Source organism: Eulemur rufifrons, chromosome 7 (assembly GCF_041146395.1).
Source record: "Eulemur rufifrons isolate Redbay chromosome 7, OSU_ERuf_1, whole genome shotgun sequence".
NCBI classification, from domain to species: Eukaryota; Metazoa; Chordata; class Mammalia; order Primates; family Lemuridae; genus Eulemur; species Eulemur rufifrons.
Window position 1 is genome coordinate 210,315,573 of NC_090989.1, and position 19,785 is coordinate 210,335,357.

General features: G+C 38.0%; 1 protein-coding gene and 1 pseudogene across 8 annotated transcripts; one reads left to right on the top strand and one right to left on the bottom strand.

Moving 5' to 3' along the window:
• Window positions 1-2,863: 2,863 nt before the first annotated feature.
• Window positions 2,864-3,633, bottom strand: LOC138387183 (STING ER exit protein pseudogene; annotated as a pseudogene).
• Window positions 3,634-6,305: 2,672 nt separating this feature from the next.
• On the top strand, window positions 6,306-18,782 carry HNRNPK (heterogeneous nuclear ribonucleoprotein K). Of its 8 annotated transcripts, none has more exons than XM_069476315.1 (17): window positions 6,306-6,428; window positions 8,482-8,560; window positions 8,653-8,737; window positions 9,136-9,233; window positions 9,886-9,942; window positions 11,461-11,504; window positions 12,374-12,446; window positions 12,964-13,035; window positions 13,538-13,651; window positions 13,987-14,115; window positions 14,770-15,077; window positions 15,209-15,263; window positions 15,570-15,653; window positions 15,945-15,960; window positions 16,039-16,121; window positions 16,545-16,714; window positions 17,433-18,782. In XM_069476315.1, the coding sequence occupies exons 3-17, from the start codon at window positions 8,680-8,682 to the stop codon at window positions 17,464-17,466; spliced, it is 1,395 nt and encodes a 464-aa protein (XP_069332416.1). In that variant the 5' UTR covers window positions 6,306-6,428; window positions 8,482-8,560; window positions 8,653-8,679; the 3' UTR covers window positions 17,467-18,782. The 8 variants fall into 8 exon arrangements, with proteins under 8 accessions (XP_069332416.1, XP_069332418.1, XP_069332420.1 ...); XM_069476317.1 differs by having other exon boundaries at window positions 17,493-18,782; XM_069476316.1 differs by lacking the exon at window positions 6,306-6,428 and adding an exon at window positions 6,714-6,778.
• The last annotated feature ends 1,003 nt before the right edge of the window (window positions 18,783-19,785 follow it).

Genomic DNA, 19,785 nt, shown 5'->3' on the forward strand with positions numbered 1-19,785 from the left:
TTTCAGGAGGGTTATAAATTGTTTAAGTGACTTATCAAGCATAAATGAACAATTATAGCTAAGTTGCTTACACAGTGTTTTGCACTATAAATCACTCCGGATACAGTATATGCCCCTAAGTTATCATACACAGCCATATAACACAAATGCTACTTTCTACCTGAAAATGTTAAATACCGAGAGATAATACTATTGAAGGAACTAGTGAAAAGGAAGAAAGACTGATTGGTTGTGAATTGAAAAGGTCAAGGTTGGACAGAAAATGAAATGAACAATGATGAATTTCTGAGATACTAATCCTATATCCCAGCATACACAGATGTATAAAGAGAAAATTGAAGATAAGAGTTTGCTGAAAATAAACTAAAATCTATTTGTAAGACTTTAAAATTTTTTGAAATACTTTTTACATCTGTAATATTATATAAAATATAAAATAATTTGTGATAGAAAGAATTTTATCATCTATTTGACAGATGATGAAAGTCAGGCATAAAGACTCGCTAATCTCCATTCCTATACCTTTTTCTAGACCCTGATGACTTAAGTGCAAAGAGAAAGTATAGACAATCCCTCATTTGCAAATAAAACCCACATACATATGTTATAAAATCCATGCATAAATGACTATTCTATAAAAGTACCACACTGCTATTACAATGAACAGACTTTTCTCAGATCTCAGGTAAATAACAAGTTCACTTAATGCATTTTAAATTATTTCATTTACAAAGTCATGTGAAAGAAAACAAAAACATTACCTACTATATTTATCTTTGTGATAGTGTCAAAACAAGTGTTATGGTTAAGTACTACTTTTCCTTTTGCTATAATTCTAACATAGCACATAAAATAATCTTTAAAGGTTTTAAATATTACAAATTGATATGTTAAGGCTTATGTATCAGTTTACTCTATTTTTCAATTTTTAAAATTTATTCCAAACATGCAATTCCTTTTATGTGCTACTGAACACGGCAAGTGACAAAACTCCTTTCAGCTGACAGTTGGGACAAATTATGAGAAACACTGCTCAGTGAACCACAACAAAATTGTTCCACTAATGTGTGCCAGTCCTAATTAATAATTCTCTCCTCCAAGTGCTACCCTCAAACCTCTGGAGCTAACTGACATACTATAATTTGATACTGTTATCATAACCAGGAAAGGAAAAAAATTCCAGTGACTAAAATCACAAAAGATAACCAAGACATTTGTAAAACACAAGCAAATGTGATCAGAGATATTTAACATTGTATAAGCCTTCAAATACAGCTATTCTCAAATATTTTACCAAAAAGTCAAGAACTTTGGGAAAAAAACTGACTGCTAAATGCACATCTGTTACACAGAATTCCTCACTTAACAAAATAAAGTGGAGGGAGGGTAGGATAGATCTGGGACACCAATATAGTTCCTACCACTGTAGGCCCTAATAATTGTAATGAAAAATGATGTATAAGATTTTTTCTACAGATTAGAAACCTTACTAAAATGTTTAATTAAATGGAAAAAGTATTAATATTATCATGTAGGATCTATATAATAAAGTTTAGACTGGGTTTCAATAACAGAGACCCTTAATAATATGAAAAATTGCATCTAGTCCTTCAAAGAATTCCTAAGGTTTTTGTTCCTACCCTTCTTGAGAAACTGGATAACCATAGACACGACAGGCAGAAGCAGTTCAGAAAGGGAGGTTAGCTAAGGCAGCACAATTTCTCATTTGTGAATACCAAAGAACAGCCCCTAATCCTTAAGAACTTCACTGTACAAGAAAAGAAAAATTTGGAAAAGATGTCTTTTAAATTGTACAGTAAGATATGTTCTAACCAAATGATCCACTTCTTTTACTTTCTACAATTAATGTTAAGGAAGCAATCACAAATAAGGACAAAGAAAAAAACAAATATTTAAGGTAATGGATATCCCAAGTACACTGATTTTTTCTTTATAACTTAAGTGAATGTATAAAAATATCACATGTATCTCAAAACTATGTACACCTTTTATGCATAAATAAATAAAAACAAAATAATAAATGCGGACAAAGATTTATCTGCCAGAGTGTTTATCATTGTGTTTTTATATGTGGGAAAAAACAATCTAAATAATGTTCAACAAAAAAAAAAAATTAAAGACACTGTATTGCATCCATGAAATGGAAAGTTATAGAATCTTTAAAGGAAGATTTTTTAAGGACAATTAAATGACATGAAAATACGTTCACATTTTGTTAGGAAAAGGCCAAATATAAAATTACATATAGCTTAATCCCCAATAATTTCGTAGTCAGGAAAACATACTTTTTAAAGAAACTGATAAACATTTTGTGCATGATAAACTTGGCTGAGCACACTAATCTACATTCTAGATCTTGGCTGCCAGGAACTGAAGAGAATAAAAAAGGAAAATTTTATCACTCAGCACTAAGATTTAGGCATATTTACTTTATACCTTAACTTTCAGTCAGCCTCACATATTCCAATTTTTTTAACATGAAAAAGAGGCAGTAGAACCATCCTTTGGGACACTGTATGTGGCATTCAACCAATAGCTGAGACTTATTTTTTATTTTTCAGAAAATCTTTAAACATTTTATTAACTTTGAAGAAGGAATAAAAACAGCCATTTTAGAAACTAGAGACACCCAAGCACTGATCTATTCATAGTTTCTACATAGCTGAAGTTTACATCAAATGGACAAAAAATAGTACAGAAAAGATTTTAAAAAATCCATCTCCCGGGAAGCAGGTCAAACGGACTCAGTTAAAGATCTCACTGAATGTAGAAGAATCTATGAGAAGCAACGTAAAGCCTTCAGCTGGGACATACATAAGAATCAGTTCATGTAATAAAGAAGTTACTTTTCTTCCTTATCTAAATGCTTGCCTCCAGTCTGTGCTCAGAGAAAGGTCGTGGTCATTTGAACTGGTTGTCAATCAAGGTCCCCTTCATTTTCGCTTTCTTGGCTTCGAGTTCAGCCAGCTCTTGTAGTCGCCTCTTGCTCATGCCTTTGCGCTCCAGCTGTTTTTCGATCACTTTGGCATTCTGTGCATATGAGTCGGCAACTTCTCTAGCCTCAATCTCCTCTTCTTCTTCATCAATGGTGGACACAGTGACAGAGCTGAACTTGCCCATGTCTTTAGTCCGTTTGGTCATCATCACCTTCTTAGGGGGCTCTTGTTTTTGCGTATATATAGTCGTTTTCCCAAAACCCTGGCCAAACTTGACTACTGCTCCATCCACAATGAAGGTCACGGGAGCATTCTTCGGCTGGGATTGGTAGAAGAGTGGCAGTCCACACTTCGCACACTTCTTCCTATACTGTCGTTCAATGCCGTCCGGCCTCCGAAGATAGATGGTTTCCTCATCTTCTGTGTTACAAAACTTGTGGGCGTGTTTGGCAGCATCAATTACACGGGACCGGTCCCGGGGCCTCATGGGCAATTTCTCTAACTGACAGTCCAGCACCAGGACCATCTGGCCGCACAAACAGTAATACACGTGGAGGGGCTTCTCACCGTCGTCATATTCTTCCCGATCCCGGGTGTCGGAGCAGACTACCGACCGCGACACTACTTTCGGCATAGTTCAGAGTAACAGCCTGAAAACCTCACCCCCTAGCTGAGACTTATAAGCACTAACAAATAGTTAAATCTACTCCATGTTTCTATTACCTTCATCTAAAAAATAAAGTCTGTTTTATTTGTTGAGGATGACTTTAAGGTAATCACAGAATTCTGAGATGGTACTCTGAAAATGAGAGGAAAAATGTATACTATTTATGACGACTGAAATCAGACAGCGGTAATCAGAGGAACTGTTCGTGGATCCACCATAACCTAGTGTAAGGAAAAGACAGAAACAATAGGTTTAGGAGTCTGAAATGAAATTCTGCTATGTGACCTTGTTAATTCCTTCATCCAAAACAAAGATAACTATGACTTACTCAAAGGACTATAATAAGCATTAAACTGCCAGCAGAAGGTCTGGCACTTAGTGGGGAACTCAGGAAATTGTAGTTGTAAACAATTTTTAAATAATAAACAATTTGTAATTTTTAAATAAACAATTTGTAAACAATATTTTAAATAATAATCCAGCTGGCTAGTGTACAATCTCAATTACATTAGTCTATCTAAAGTAAATCCCACAGCTAAGTAATACCAGCTCTAAATTCATTATGAGTCCAAAATGATCACTACACCACTGCACCAATTAATTACCTAAGACACCAGCCACTGAATGTATCGATCAAATTGGCAAGTTCTTGAATGACCACAGGTGTAATACTGTTGAGTTGAAAATTCTTAATTTTAAATATAGAATGAGAGGATGGGAAAAAGACAGACTTTGCTGTTATTTAAAGAGTAAACCTAAAAAGTAAATTAAAAAAGGTAAGAAAGAAAATGAAAGAGGTAAAAAAAAAAAAAACCTAACTATTCCACAGTAGCATCTAGAGGTGGTGAATAATAGCTTTCACCAGTCGGGTCCAGTCAGACAGTGAAATTGGGAAGAAGTTCCTACACAGGGGTGCTTACTTTGGATTCCCACTCATCACTGCTTAACAAGGTAGAAAATGATGGCTGCAACAGAACCTCCTTCCCACCTAACACCATTATTAGAATAACCTTATGTGTGCATATTAGCCTTAGTGAAATGTACCAGGTTTTCAGTGACAGACTAAATTAAATGTTGCAAATTCTGACTGGCAGATTAAATTTCTATAATCCAAGTACCCCAGCTCCTATATACACTCATCAATTCTTGGTTGAATATTTAATAAAAATCTGAACTTTGTATTTTAGAACCAAAACATGAGTTAAATGTCACCTTCCCAACAAGAATATACACTCTTCATGGTGAGGACCATTAAAAAAATTATATTACCACTTAATGAAAACTTTATTATAAGTTCCACGATCGCAGACATATGCTCTAACAGTATTTGTTAACGTATCCTCCCAGGACCTAAATATTGGTGCTTCATAAAGTCCTCACTTCCCCATAACAAGTTTTCTTCCTAATCAAGCAGGTAAAAGATGATTGATGTATGTAATCACAGCCACTAAAAAGGATGCTGGTTTTATGTATTTTGCAAATTATTCGAGGAAACTAGGTTACAACAGGAATGAATCAATACAAGTTCATCACTACTAAAATGTATGTTATGTATTCTGTTAATGGTGGATTTAGCTTTAAGTGTAAATTACAAGATCTTTATGCTTCAAAACGAGTTTGGGATTGTGGGTGGAGGCTGGAAGATTGACGACTAAGGATGAGAAAAGCAGGTACTACCAGGGCTGGAGACTTCCCAGGTTTGTCACCGATTCAAAGTGACCTTACAAGCCTTAACAAAAGAAGTCATCAAAGATTGGCACAGGGACCTTAGCAATAAGTAACCAAATACAATGCAAGTGCAAACTGAACACACTAGAACGGCAGCATGTTTAAGGGTGTTTTTGTCTGTTTTCATTACTGCCGACACAGGTACGCGCTTTAAAGAGTTTAATGAATGGAACGTGGATGCCTACAACGTATTTTGCGATTTGCATTCACTTTAGGAAATGAATGCAGTATTTACTTCCTGAAATTTTTCTGAGAGTAAACTACGACGACACTACAAAATACTTGGTATCACAGACCCTATTAACCAAGAAAAAAAAAAGAAGAAAAGAACGAAAGGTCTCGTCAGAACGGATAGCCCTGTACAAACGCCTGCGCTTTCTCGGGGGTCCTGGCTCAGGGCCAAAACCAAAGGGAAATTCTCCAGACTCCGAGGCTCGCCCCGCGTTTCCCGGGATCCCGCTCGAGCTAATGGAAGGCTGAGAACCGCCGGCTGGGTCCCTGGGCCCAGCCACGACTGACGGGCGCCACGGACCGTTACACAGCGGGCTTCCGAGGCGTGGGCAGGGCCCAGCGTCCGCGGGAGTCCGCACTTACCGCCGCTCAGCTTGTTCCGTAGCCCGGGCGGGATGGGGGCGCCGGGGAGGGAGGGAGACGCAAATGTGGACTGTGGAAACGGGGTCGTTAGTCCGGGCCGAGTACCGACCTGCCCGTCCCGCCTTTCCCTCGCGCAACGGCGGGACCTGGAATCGCCACGGCGCGCACCCTAATCCTTTTTTGCCTCTTCCCGCCCAATTTGCCGCGCGCTCGCGCCCCTCCTCCAACCCTAAAAACACTCCTTCGGGCCTCGAAAACGCCTCTTCACCGCCCCCTCCCTGTGCGCGTGAACTAGGCAGTATTTAGATCTCGCGAGAGGTTCTCCCCCTTCCTTGCTCTCCCCTCCCCCAAGCTAGTGAGTGCGCGAAAGAGAAAGGAGGAGGGCGCTCCAGGCGACAGCACTGCGGACGCCATTATCCTCTGTTTCTCTACTACACCGACCTCGACGTCTTGCCTGTGTTCCACTTGTTTGCAGCCTATAGGTAACTGGAGTTATTGGGGTTAGCGTATTATTGATTCAGGCAGGAGTTTGGCCTCCCTGAAAGGTTGCGTTGACTTTTTCCAAGCCGGGGTTTTCTCGGGCCCTCAGTGGCCTTAACAGCCCGAAGGGAGGCGCCGGCGGGAGGCGGGGTTGTCTCCTCCTCCGTCGTCTTGATTGACGCGGCCTTGGGCCAATCGGTTCGCCGTCGCACCACCGCCGAAGCCCGGGCGGCCAATCGGGCGCGGCGGCGGGGAGGGCGCGAGGAGGCGGGGGAGGGGGCCTGCACTCGTTTTCTGTCTAGCTCTGACCGGCTGAGGCAGCGCGGCGGCGAAGGGACGGCTGCCTCGCGCGGTGAGGACCGGGGTTGGGCGAGCAGCTCGTGGGGGCGATGGTCGGATCCCGGTTTTTCCGCTTGAGGGAGGCGTGCTAGGGGCTGCTTGGTGGTCGGCTGCTTCTCCGAGTGGGAACGTTGCCCGGTTTCCCCTCCCCCACCTCCGCCATTTCCTTGAGCGTATATCCGCAGTCCGCGTTGTGGCACTAGGGACTTCGGGGAATCGCGAGGCATGTTCCTTCAGGATGAGCCGTAGTTATGTGGTATTGGGAATTAGGCATGTTGTGTAGGGAGAAGAAAGGGCTGGCGGACGGGAGGCCCAAGCGGAGGAGGACGCTGCGGCGCCGCCGCTTCTCTTTGTGTGGGTCCCGCGGCACTTTGGGTCTCCCGGCCTAGGTCGGAGCTGGAGCGGGGGTAATGGAATGGTCAGGGCAGCCTCGGTTGCTTTGTCTCTACAGCGGTGGGGGGAGGATGCGGGGGATGAGATCCCAGGACCGCGTGGTGGGTGGGGGAGGGGGCTGCGCTCGGCTCCGCCTAGTAGCACGTAGTCGCCATTACGCGGGCCGCCATTTCCTGTCGGATCCGGGTGAGGAGAGGTGTGGCGCTTCTGCTGTCTACTCTCGCTTTTTCTGGTCAGGTTACCCAGCCGTTGCCGATCCCGGTATTTGGAGGTCGGGAGGGGAGAGCTTGTTTGTGTTCAGCTGCTCGAGCACATACTTAGCGATTTCCGGGGTCTGAGGAGTAGTGACTACAGAACCTGAGGGGATGAACGCGCGCGGCAACGTTATCCTTACAGATAAACCCGGCTGGTTTTGCTTAAACTTTCCTTGTAAAAACCTCACACCTCAGGATTTAACTGAGTGACGGGCCAGCAGGGTATCGTTTCAGTCGTTAGGAGAGTAATCGACCGACGTTACGGAAGAACGGGAGGCATAAATATTATCCTTGGTCTTTAGCCCTTTGCTGTTTTAGCCATCTTTTGTAGTAGAGGCTACATGTCAATTCCTACTAGTCCCGGGAGAGGAGCTGAAAAGGCGGTTTGTGGTCCCGTCGCCATTCTGGCACGCAGAATCTTTTTAGCTTTTGTGTGGAGGTATAATTGTTGGGTTATACCGTTTTTAGCCTAATTTAAAATATTCCTCTAGTACAGTATTAACGTTAAAGGCTCCATTAGCTCTGCGGAGTAGTAGGATAGTGATAGCAGTCTGGGTCTGGTCCTGTATCAGATTTTTAGATTTATTCCTTCAGTGGGTTGTTTTTGGATATGGCTTGTATTGGTAAACCTTCGAGATTTCAAAGAATGGCTTTTAAAGTTAGGAGTCGAAAGAAGCCCAAAGGTGATTAGAAATTTCGGTGTAAAGCTAGTTTTTCCAGTGAATGAGATGCAGCATAACTTTTTATAAGTGTGTGCTTTATAAACAAAATTGAAGCTCACGGGCTTACCACCTTTTTAGATGGCTGTAAATATATAGAATTAAACAACTGATTGCTGTGGTGGGACAATCCGGTGGCTAAAAATTAGTGTTTTTCCTTTCATTGCAAAACATCAGATAGGCTCCTTTGAATTTTTTTAAGACAGTCACTTGAATTTTAAGGCCCTAAAATGAATGAAGTTTTAGAAATAACTAGCCTGCTGTATTTAAATCAGTGTTCATTGTGATCAGAAATTAGTGTTGTGTAATAAGAATAAACAAGTAAAACTGATTTGTGTTGGTTTTTGTAGGCTACTCAGCACTAGGGTGTCAGTTGTTGATCCTGCCCAGAACACTTCAGTTCTGCTCTACAAGGATATATAATAACTGGTACGTTCTAGAAGCAGAGTCATTTCTTTTTTTTTTAAATATAGCTTACTTTCCAATAAGCCAAACATACTAGCTTCTTTATTTTTCAACAGATTGGTGTGTCCAATTAATACAAGAAAATGGAAACTGAACAGCCAGAGGAAACCTTCCCCAACACTGAAACCAATGGTGAATTTGGTGAGAAGACATTTTAATTGTAACAATTTGATATTTTCCATTTTATCAGTTTCATTATTGCATGATGATTGTGTGGTGTAATATGCTGTCATGGTTTTATTTAGGTAATTTTAAATTCATAGTCTGAATTAAAAAAATTTTTATTACATTTTGGAATTCCTAATCCTTTGGATTATTTTGTCCTGGTGTCTTGTGCTTGGTAAATTCTGTTGTTTTTACATGGGAGTGTAAGACCAGGACACTGCCTTTGGCCTTTTTAAAACATTATTAGCAACAAATCTCTTCAAACAGAATGGAGTTGATCTATTTAACTTACAAGTTACAACTAAAATGTAATTAAAATGCTTTTTCTTGAAGACTTTGCTACTTTATTTGAAATCTGAACTGTTTAATTTTAGGTAAACGCCCTGCAGAAGATATGGAAGAGGAACAAGCATTTAAAAGGTCTAGAAACACTGATGAGATGGTTGAATTACGCATTCTGCTTCAGAGCAAGGTATAAACTTTATTCTTGAAAATTTGAAGGTGGTTCATGCTGAAGTAAAAATTAAAATAAGGTCTGGTTTGGCCCTCTGGAAAGCCATCATAGTTTAACAGATTGAAGAATATAAAAGGATTGGTTTGTGGTTCTTTCTAAACAGATTTGTAGGCCCTAGAAGTTTTATTATTTCATTAATAATTAAGATGAAAGCTTTTGCTGTAGTGAGCTGCTACAGGTCAAACTAGAAGGGTGTGGGGGTTATGATTCTTATAGCATTAATAGAGTAAATCTTTATTACATTGTGGATTCTTTGGAAAACATCTTAGTTGGCAGTTGATAGCTTTTTCATATCACAATATGAAGGTAGCTAATAGTCTTGAATTCTTTGATTTGTCGTTAACCAAAGCATACTATAAAATTAATCTGTGTTTAAGTTGTATATGCAGAATGTATTTCTGGCATGGGAGATTCCAGATCTTAAAGTGTTTAGTCCTTGAAGCATTTAGAATCATATTTTTGTCCTTTACCTGATTATATTTTTATGTCCCTGAATAGATTTTTAGCCGTATAACGAAGACAGTTTAGAGATTTTTTAGTTAAAGCTAAGTGCGTAGGTAGACATAAATTTTAGGGAAAGGCATAATATTTTTGTCCTTTGTCTCTTCAGAATGCTGGGGCAGTGATTGGAAAAGGAGGCAAGAATATTAAGGCTCTTCGTACTGACGTAAGTATTAAAGAGTTTGAACTACTACACAAGCAGCTTCAGTTTGTGTTTCTAGAAATTTTAAAGACTTACATCATAGAAATCATTTAATAGTTTAGCAACAAGACATTTTTAATAATTGATTACATAGATGATTTCAAGGTTTGCCATTCCTGTTTTAACAAAAGCCCAGATTGAGTAGAATGGAGGATTTGTATTAAACCTCTTCACTTTCTAATAAGAGTCCACCACCAAATTATTCACTTCAAGCAAGAGAACATCTTAATTAATTAGAAATAGCAACAAAATGTAAAAAAAAAAAAAAAACCTGATTACACCTTTTCCCGTGTGTGAATCAGTACAGTATTACTGAGAAAACATTGCAGGTGGCTGATTAAATCCAAAATTTTTCTTTTCTTTTTTTTTTTTTTTAATTGTCCATCTGTTCTTTAATAGCGTGCACATGGAGCACAAAGAACTTCATGTTGGGGTTGCATGATTTAAATATGGATAAAGAATAGAGTAGACATTTAATCTTTTAAGTGGGAAACTGTTTTGTCAGTGCCTATAATTTGTTTGAGTCTTCATATTTAATAGTGGGTTGACTCTTGTGATTAGACACATTAAATGTTGGGAGTGCCAGAAGTGAGCACATTTATAGGACTTGGCTACACCAAAATTGATAAATTTTTTTTTCTCATAGTGTACACATTTCTTAATGTTTTTCTTGCTAAAATTGCGGCAAATGATAACTTTGTGTTGAGTACTTATTTAATAGTATTTCATTTCTCTCTTGGTCGCAGATCTTTGTATGTTCCTCTTGATTACTGTAAACTGAACTTGAAAATTTGTTTAAAATTTTACAAACTTGCCTGTTAGGTTCTAGGAATGCGTTTTAAACCCTCCAGAAAACCAAACCAGTCTTTTACTGCCTAGGGTTTTTGGTGGTGTGGGAATTTTTGTTTTGTCTTTTATAAGCCTTTCTCCTCTTAATCCAGATGTTCTGTATATTATACCCAGATAATTTATCTGGGTTATTAATTTCCCCATTTCCTCAAGAATTTCAGTAAACTTTGAGTCACGACAGGTTTTGTGTCTACCCTCATGAGCCAGCCTGCTACTGAAACATCGTTTGTTTTTTTTAAAAAGGCTAGAACCATCATTTGAGGTCCTTAAATGTTAAGCCACAGTCAGCTATAGACAAGTCCATTATTGTGTTAGTCTTCAGAACAACTTAAGCTTGTTTCATTAATTGAGAGTATGAGTATAGTTTGTATTAAATTAAAATTTATTGCTTTTCCCCCTTTTCCCTCTCCTTGTTTTTTTGGCCATATATCTCCGTTGCCCATGTACTGGATCGACTTACCCCTGCGTTGCCCACCATGACGTTGGCCCATCCGCCCCTGAACGCCCATGTGAAAACCCTGGTTGGCTATGCCCAAAAATGTGCTCGTTGCCAAACGGGTACCATACTTGACAACTTCTGATTGAATGCCCATGCCCAATGCCAACATCCACGAACGCCAATGACCAATGCAGTACAATGCCAGTGTTTCAGTCCCAGACAGCAGTGGCCCCGAGCGGTATGTCCCAACAGTTTATGCCTCACTGCCTGATTAGAAAGAGAGAAATGTATTTTATTACCTGCCTTTTATATAATTAAATAGTATCCCCTTTAGACGGTGTATTGTTTTTCAAGTTTCTGTCTTATTTTCCCCATTAAGTCTTTTTGTCACTGAACTTTTACCGTGAGTTGCCCACCCAAACGATCCACTAATTTTATTTCGATGGAAGGAGCACAGCTTCAAGTGTTGCATATTTGCTGCATTGTAAATCAAATCGTTACCAAAAATAGTCTCTCGCTCTGTCTTTGTGGCCCACCTTGCTTCCCAACATTGCCTGTTCATAATTTTTTCTGATGAAATGCTAACTCTGGTTCACTTTCCTTCACTTCTCATTTGTGTTGTCTTTGTTTTGTCTTGCATTTGTATTTGTTTTCTTGCAGAGCCCATTAGTGATCTAATTTCTAACTGGTATTCATAACCTTACTCCAGATATAATGTTCACCACTTGCATATTCCCCCACTTTGCCTAAGAGAAGGTGTGCCAGTTTTACCAATGTAACAGCGAGGGTATCCTTAACTTAGTGGTGGCGGGGAACATAAATATTCAACTCTGCTTCAGTTCTGGTCAATTTATTGCCCACTTAATCTGAGCCCTTCCAAAAGCCCATTCTCTCTGTCTCTCTGCAAGTCTCCTAATATTGTTATCATGTCTATATTGGGTATAAAACAAAATGCATGTGAAAAATCTATAAATAGGCTACTTTAAATGGGGAATATTAAATAAATGTTACATCTCTGTAAAAGTTTATGACTACTGATGACAAACACAAAACTCATTTTTCTTTTCCACCTTTTTTGTACTATCTGGTATTTGTGATGTTTGACAGCATATTGAGTATCAGTGCTGATATTGAAACAATTGGAGAAATTCTGAAGAAAATCATCCCTACCTTGGAAGAGGTAGGCTCATTTTTTTTTTTAATGTATTTGACAATATGAGGGGGGAATGTTTAAAGTACATTGCATTGGGGCATAATGGGTGGGTGGAGTGACAGTGGGCATAACAGTTTGTAGCAGTATCTTACAACCTGCTACATAATGTGCAGCATTACTATATGTGTATTTTTGTTCAAAAATACAGGCTGGCCACTCTTGGGAGTAAATATGAACTGCCCGTGGCCATGTACTTTTGGGTATCGTATATATTATAGGCTTTAGTTTTAGAAAAGGGGCTTTTTATTTAGAATATTAATTGTGTTTAGCTTTATCTAGTTAAAGGATTTTTAAGATTCTACTTAATCATTTTTTTACTAGGTGTAAAGTATTTTAAATTTTACATTGAGTCTTAATGTTGACAAGCAGTTTCTTATTATTTAATATAGATTTAAAATGTGTTGTAGTAGCTTTACCAATATATGCGACAATAGCCTGATCACGCTAGACACTTAACCTATTACTCTTATTTTTCTACTTTCAGGGCCTGCAGTTGCCATCACCCACTGCAACCAGCCAGCTCCCGCTCGAATCTGATGCTGTGGAATGCTTAAATGTATGTCATAGTGCCATTGAACCCCACTGAAGTATGGAGCCTGGCCCATAGGATCGATTATATTTTTAACATAGCGTACTTTTCCCATCTCTATAGAAAAAGGCTTAAAAACATGATACATGAATGGTCTTACAACTCACTGTTGACCCTGCTCCATGCTGCAGTGGGAATTAACTACATTTGCAAAGTGCTTTGCAGTCATTTTTATTATGGTGTTATTTGAATGTTAATAATAATTTTGTGGTAACAGCGACATGCTAAATGGCTGCAGTGTGGGTATGGTGTTGCAGGACCTGAAAATAAAATAGTTTTTTAAGGTGGTGCAGAATGTCCTTTTTGGGCCTGGCTATTGAGGATAATAAGCACATAACTGGTAAAGTTATTGAAATATAAATTCAGGTTGCTCACTGCAACAGTATATTATTGTTATGCTTATAGCAGATAAGTGTGTATTGGGGAATTGTTGATTTGAGACTAAAATTTTATAACTCTCCCTCCACAGTACCAGCACTATAAAGGAAGCGACTTTGACTGCGAGTTGAGACTGTTGATTCATCAGAGTCTGGCCGGAGGAATTATTGGGGTCAAAGGTGCTAAAATCAAAGAACTTCGTGAGGTAAAGGCACAATTTTGTTTTCTCCTGTCATATTCCTTACTGATTTTTTTATAATAGACTTGGTTCCGTGGGTTCCTCATTCCCCCTTTGAGTTTCCTCCCTAAGATTATTTCTCATTTATCTTTATGTGGTTTGCTATTAAAATAACAAAAGGCTTGACTGCTAGACAAGTCATTTTGTCAAAAATTTTATACCATTGCAAAGACCTACACTAATAAAGCCTTTATAATAAGGGGGAAAATTACTAAATTCAAATGTAAATTTCTCTGAACCTAGGAAACCTGTTTTTCAGTGCATTTTACTCTAATTAATTTTTCTTTATAAATTTATTACAGAACACTCAAACAACAATCAAGCTTTTCCAGGAATGCTGTCCTCATTCCACTGACAGAGTCGTTCTTATTGGAGGAAAGCCTGATAGGGTTGTAGAGTGCATAAAGATCATTCTCGATCTCATATCTGAGGTACTTAAGAACACTTTGATTACATTTCATTTTCTGAAACCAACATATTTTCTGCAAAAGTAGTTACAGAACATTTAGATAAATAATCTTTACTTGGCCTTTCCCTAGTAATTTTCTATCACCTGGCTTCAGCCATTGCATGCATTTAGAAATGGCTTTGGAAAAGTGTGGAGAGTGGTCATTTGATCGCTGGTGATATATTTATAGCCTTTGATCCTTCAAATGAAGTTCCCTGTAGTGTTGCTTGTATCTTTGTAGTGCATTGCACAGCTTCCTTTCTGATGTGTATGGATTGATTACAGAGTTGCCCAGAATAATTGTCCTCTCTGCCCTGCAGGATGGTCACTTTTTTAGACCCCGTTGTAATATGTGCATCAGTTTTCCTTATGTAAAATGGGGGAGGAGTTTGTGGTGTCTTGGGATCCAAGGGAAAAGCAAGCTGCTATTTCTCCAGCAGGCAGTAAGCTCAGTTGTTTAGAACTCACCAAAAGTATTGCATTTCCAAATTGTTTCTTTCCTGCTATTATCTTTGCCATATTCCTGTCTCTGCCTCTATTACCTACTGGGGAAAATAAACTTGTTTTGTTTGCTAAAGAAGAGTTGGTATAAACTTTTTCTTCAGTCTGTAAGGTTGTTGTATTTCTGTTTTTTTAGTCTCCCATCAAAGGACGTGCACAGCCTTATGATCCCAATTTTTACGATGAAACCTATGATTATGGTGGTTTTACAATGATGTTTGATGACCGCCGTGGACGGCCTGTAGGATTTCCAATGCGGGGAAGAGGTGGTTTTGACAGAATGCCTCCTGGTCGGGGTGGGCGTCCCATGCCTCCATCTAGAAGAGATTATGATGATATGAGCCCTCGTAGAGGACCACCTCCCCCTCCTCCTGGTCGAGGTGGCCGGGGTGGTAGTAGAGCTCGGAATCTCCCTCTTCCTCCACCACCGCCTCCTAGAGGAGGGTAAGTTTTTTTCATTCACAAATTACTATTAACATACAAGAGGCTGCATTTCATGGTAGATGGAGTAGAGTTTGATTTGATGTGTATAACATGTAAACAAATTACGATTACAACAAGTTCTATCCTTGCAGAGATCTAATGGCCTATGACAGAAGAGGAAGACCTGGAGACCGCTACGATGGCATGGTAAGAATTCTGGTTTACCCTTAATGTGTGGGTATGAAGGCTGTGAGAATAGTTAACATTTTGTTGAAGATTAGAGTAATTGAAAGGCTTTTATAAGTTAATTTTTTAGGTACCCATTTAAATCATTATTTGCTGTTGGAGTATGAAGGCTTTTTAAAATTGTCTTTGTCCCCCCCCAATATATAATTGTTGTCTGATAAATATTTTTTTATATTTGGCAATGTAAAGTGGAAATTAGTCATATACGATGGTAGCTTCATAACAAGTGTAATGCAGGATCATGTTACTATTCTGTCTCTAACACAGGTTGGTTTCAGTGCTGATGAAACTTGGGACTCTGCAATAGATACATGGAGCCCATCAGAATGGCAGATGGCTTATGAACCACAGGTTGAGTATCATGGGTGTTGGCATGCATATCCATAATTTAAGATGCTCACCTGCTCACCAATAAGAGTTTTATTCTGCCTCTTGTAATGTTTTTGGTTTTTTTAATGCTGTGTACCTGAATCCTTTTTATTCTTCTGCTAGTGATCATCTTGTGGAATTTACTTATTGAAATAAACTAGGGAGGATATGGGAGGATTTTGGTTTCCTAAATGAGGGATTTTTGAGTATTAAAATACTTGAATAGTAATTTTGAAGGCAAAGTAACTTTTTATTTTTTCTTTCTGTTTTTAGGGTGGCTCCGGATATGGTAAGTTTGCTCCTTTGTGAAATCAAAATATTAATTTTATACTTTTTAAATGAACTTAATGCTCATTATTTAAATCAGATTATTCCTATGCAGGGGGTCGTGGCTCATATGGTGATCTTGGTGGACCTATTATTACTACACAAGTAACTATTCCCAAAGATGTAAGTACCTTTAATACTGCCAGGAGCATTTAGTGAATCATTTTTATGATTGTTGCCCGTTTCTATACATTTCCTTTAAATTCAAAAGGTTTCTAACAAAAATAACTCCATTTTAGGATTAAGGTTATGTTTAAAGACTTCAGTGACATGTCATTCTGCAATTTGAGTCTTGTCAAGTGATGTTCAGTGCTATTAAGAGCAGTTAAGATGGTTTTAATAAATCCCTTAATTAGCTTATTAAAGGAAATGTTAATCTGTGATGTGAGTACAGCATAATCTAAACTTTGACTGGTTTAGGGAGCATTAGATAACGAATTAGAGTCTGAATAAATGCCTATAAAATTAACACTCATATTATTGAAAATACCAGTAATAAGTTTTCTTTAAAAGTATATCATGAAGACTTCTTAAAAATCTTTTCAGTTGGCTGGATCTATTATTGGCAAAGGTGGTCAGCGGATTAAACAAATCCGTCATGAGTCGGGAGCTTCCATCAAAATCGATGAGCCTTTAGAAGGATCCGAAGATCGGATCATTACCATTACAGGAACACAGGACCAGATACAGAATGCACAGTATTTGCTGCAGAACAGGTCAGTTTAATTTTAGCTTTGTATTAGCTTATACATACTAAAACCTTAAAAAGTTTTTTCTTCTCAATTGATTTTTCTTTTAGAAGCCATGGTGTCTCAACCTTTTGGGGACCTAACTTCTAAACATTATAATAGCTTTGTCTTAATTTTTTTCTGCTTTCTTACTAAAAACGAAGACATTCAATACTAATCTTGCTGGAAGAAGCCTTAACCAAGCAAACTTCTCATTTCTCTGGTGAAAACTGCTGCCAAAACCACTTGTTATAAATTAAACAGAGCCTGTAGAAAATAATAGAAGATTCATTGGATGTTGGCCTAGTTCTGTGTGGAAGACTAGTGATTTTGTTGTTTTTAGATAAGTAAATTGACAACAAATCACAGTCTGCCATATGGCACAGGCCATGCCTCTACAGGACAAATGATTGGTGCTGTAAAATGCAGCATTTCACACCTTACTAGCATTCTTTGTCTTTTCTACCAAATATTAACAACTTTCAATTTCATTTTCTTAATTCTGCTCTACTAATGTCTGGTTTACTATTAATCCTTTTTCTTGAATTTTACATTGCTTTAATTTGTAATTGCTAAATTTTTTTTTAATTTTTCTAATTGTAATGGACATGTTTATCATTTAATTTACCATTGAAAATGTCTTAATGTTGATTAAGATGTTACAAACAAAAATTCTAATTCGCACTTTTTTTCTTTTCTTTTATAGTGTGAAGCAGTATGCAGATGTTGAAGGATTCTAATGCAAGATATTTTTTCTTTTTTATAGTGTGAAGCAGTATTCTGGAAAGTTTTTCTAAGACTAGTGAAGAACTGAAGGAGTCCTGCATCTTTTTTTTTTATCTGCTTCTGTTTAAAAAGCCAACATTCCTCTGCTTCATAGGTGTTCTGCATTTGAGGTGTAGTGAAATCTTTGCTGTTCACCAGATGTAATGTTTTAGTTCCTTACAAACAGGGTTGGGGGGGGGAAGGGCGTGCAAAAACTAACATTGAAATTTTGAAACAGCAGCAGAGTGAGTGAATTTTATTTTTTGTTCATTGTTGGTGGTTTAAAAAAGTTCCCCCCATGTAATAATTGTGAACACCTTGCTTTGTGGTCACTGTAACATTTGGGGGGGTGGGACAGGGAGGAAAAGTAACAATAGTCCACATGTCCCTGGCATTTGTTCAGAGCAGTGTGCAGAATGTTATGCTCTTTTGTAAGAAACGTTTTATGATTTTTAAAATAAATTTAGTGAACCTATTTTTGGTGGTCATTTTTTTTTAAGACAGTCATTTTTCAAATGGTGGCTGAATTTCCCAACCCATCTCCAAACTAAACACTAAGTTTGATTTTCAGCTCCTCTGTTGGATATAAGTGCATCTCTTCTTGGACATAGGCAAAATATCTTGGCAAACTCAGTTCTGGTGATTTCTTGATGGTTTAAAAGTCTATTGCTGGGAAGAAATTCCATCATACGTGTTCATGCTTATAATAAGCTGGGGATTTTTGTTTGTTTTTGCAAATGCTTGCCCCTACTTTTCAACAGTTTTCTATGTCAGTAGTTACAAGGAACCAAGGTGGGGAGCAGTGCTACAAATTGAGTACTGGTATAAGTGTATACCAGAAGCCTGATTGGCAACAAGTTTTATTAATCAAAATAACACTTGGTTATGGAAGTGACTGCTGAATAAATTCTGATTATTTTTATTAGATAATTTCTCACCTATAGACTTAAACTGTCAACTCGCTAGTGTCTATTAGTTAAACTTTGTAAAATATATATATATTCTTGTTTTTTCCATTGTATGCAAATTGAAAGAAAAAGATGTACCATTTCTCTGTTGTATGTTGGATTATGTAGGAAATGTTTGTGTACAATTCAAAAAAAAAAAAATGAAAAAGTTCCTGTGGATGTTTTGTGTAGTATCTTGGCATTTGTATTGATAGTTAAAAATTCACTTCCAAATAAAACTCCCATGATGCTAGATTTTATGTGTGCCCAATTTGAACAAGGGTTGATTGACACCTGTAAAATTTGTCAAGACGTTCCTCTTGTAAGGAAATACAGTAATGTTAAATTATACAATTTTTGTGTGAAGTGTTTTTCTAGCATTCATAAATGAAATCTGGTAGGGGTGGTAGACGTAAAATTCCAGTAGTTAGGCTCTTGTTTTATTAAACGGGTAGTCAACCAAAATGAGAGCCTAATCATTAACCAGTTATTCCAATCTTCATTTCATGTTAACTATGAGAAATTGAGTTATTTGGTTTCTTTCTTTAAATAGCTCTAGTTTGGTGTGTGGTAATACTGAGGATAAAGTAAAATAATTGTAGAGTATATGGTTCCTGGCTCAATACATCCCTAAAATTACCTGTTAACCTCCAACTGTCCAGAAAGCTTGAAAACAGGTTAACAACTATGTGGAAAAGGAGTCGTGAATGTAATTGGTTTCTTAAATTTAGGGAAAGAGGCATGTGTATAATAAAATGTGAATTGGGCAGTTCTGGTATATATATAAGTAGTACATGCAAACATGCTTTTTAAGGAAATTAGAATTTCACTGACATGCCCACTCCCCATTTAATTTGGAGAGGTACATAGAGTATTCTCTAATAGAATATGAAATAAATGTCAAAATATCACTTTAAAGCCAGTGAATGTTAACCTGTGGGATAGTTTCCCCAAAGGTGGAATTAGTCAGAATTGCCACCTGGGTGTTTTAAGTGTGGGTGAGTTGGGGTTGCTTAGGGTGAAACCAGCCATTCTCCCTAGAGAAAAATTACCAATAATGACATTTTAGTCAAATTGTTATTCCCACTGGAGGAAAGTATTAACTGGCTTTCAAAGGTTTCATCATTTTAAAATGTTATGAAGCACATGGACTGTTTACCTGAAAATGTTTTCATTTTTGCCTTTTGAATTAATTCAGACTTTCATAACATGAACCTACTGAGGATTAAATAGATTGAAGAATATCTGTCATTGATAACTTGTATAAAACTGGGGGTCGAGGGGCTTTTGCATTGCCACACTTTTTTGATTGTTACTGTGGATACATAATAGTTATCTATGGGGTAC

Excerpts from the sequence above, each read along its gene's own strand:
- HNRNPK (XM_069476315.1), top strand. The coding sequence starts at position 8,680 with ATGGAAACTGAACAGCCAGAGGAAACCTTCCCCAACACTGAAACCAAT. Across the intron at positions 9,943-11,460 it reads TTAAGGCTCTTCGTACTGAC|TACAATGCCAGTGTTTCAGT; the intron begins GTAAGTATTAAA and ends TGACCAATGCAG. Across the intron at positions 13,652-13,986 it reads AAATCAAAGAACTTCGTGAG|AACACTCAAACAACAATCAA; the intron begins GTAAAGGCACAA and ends AATTTATTACAG.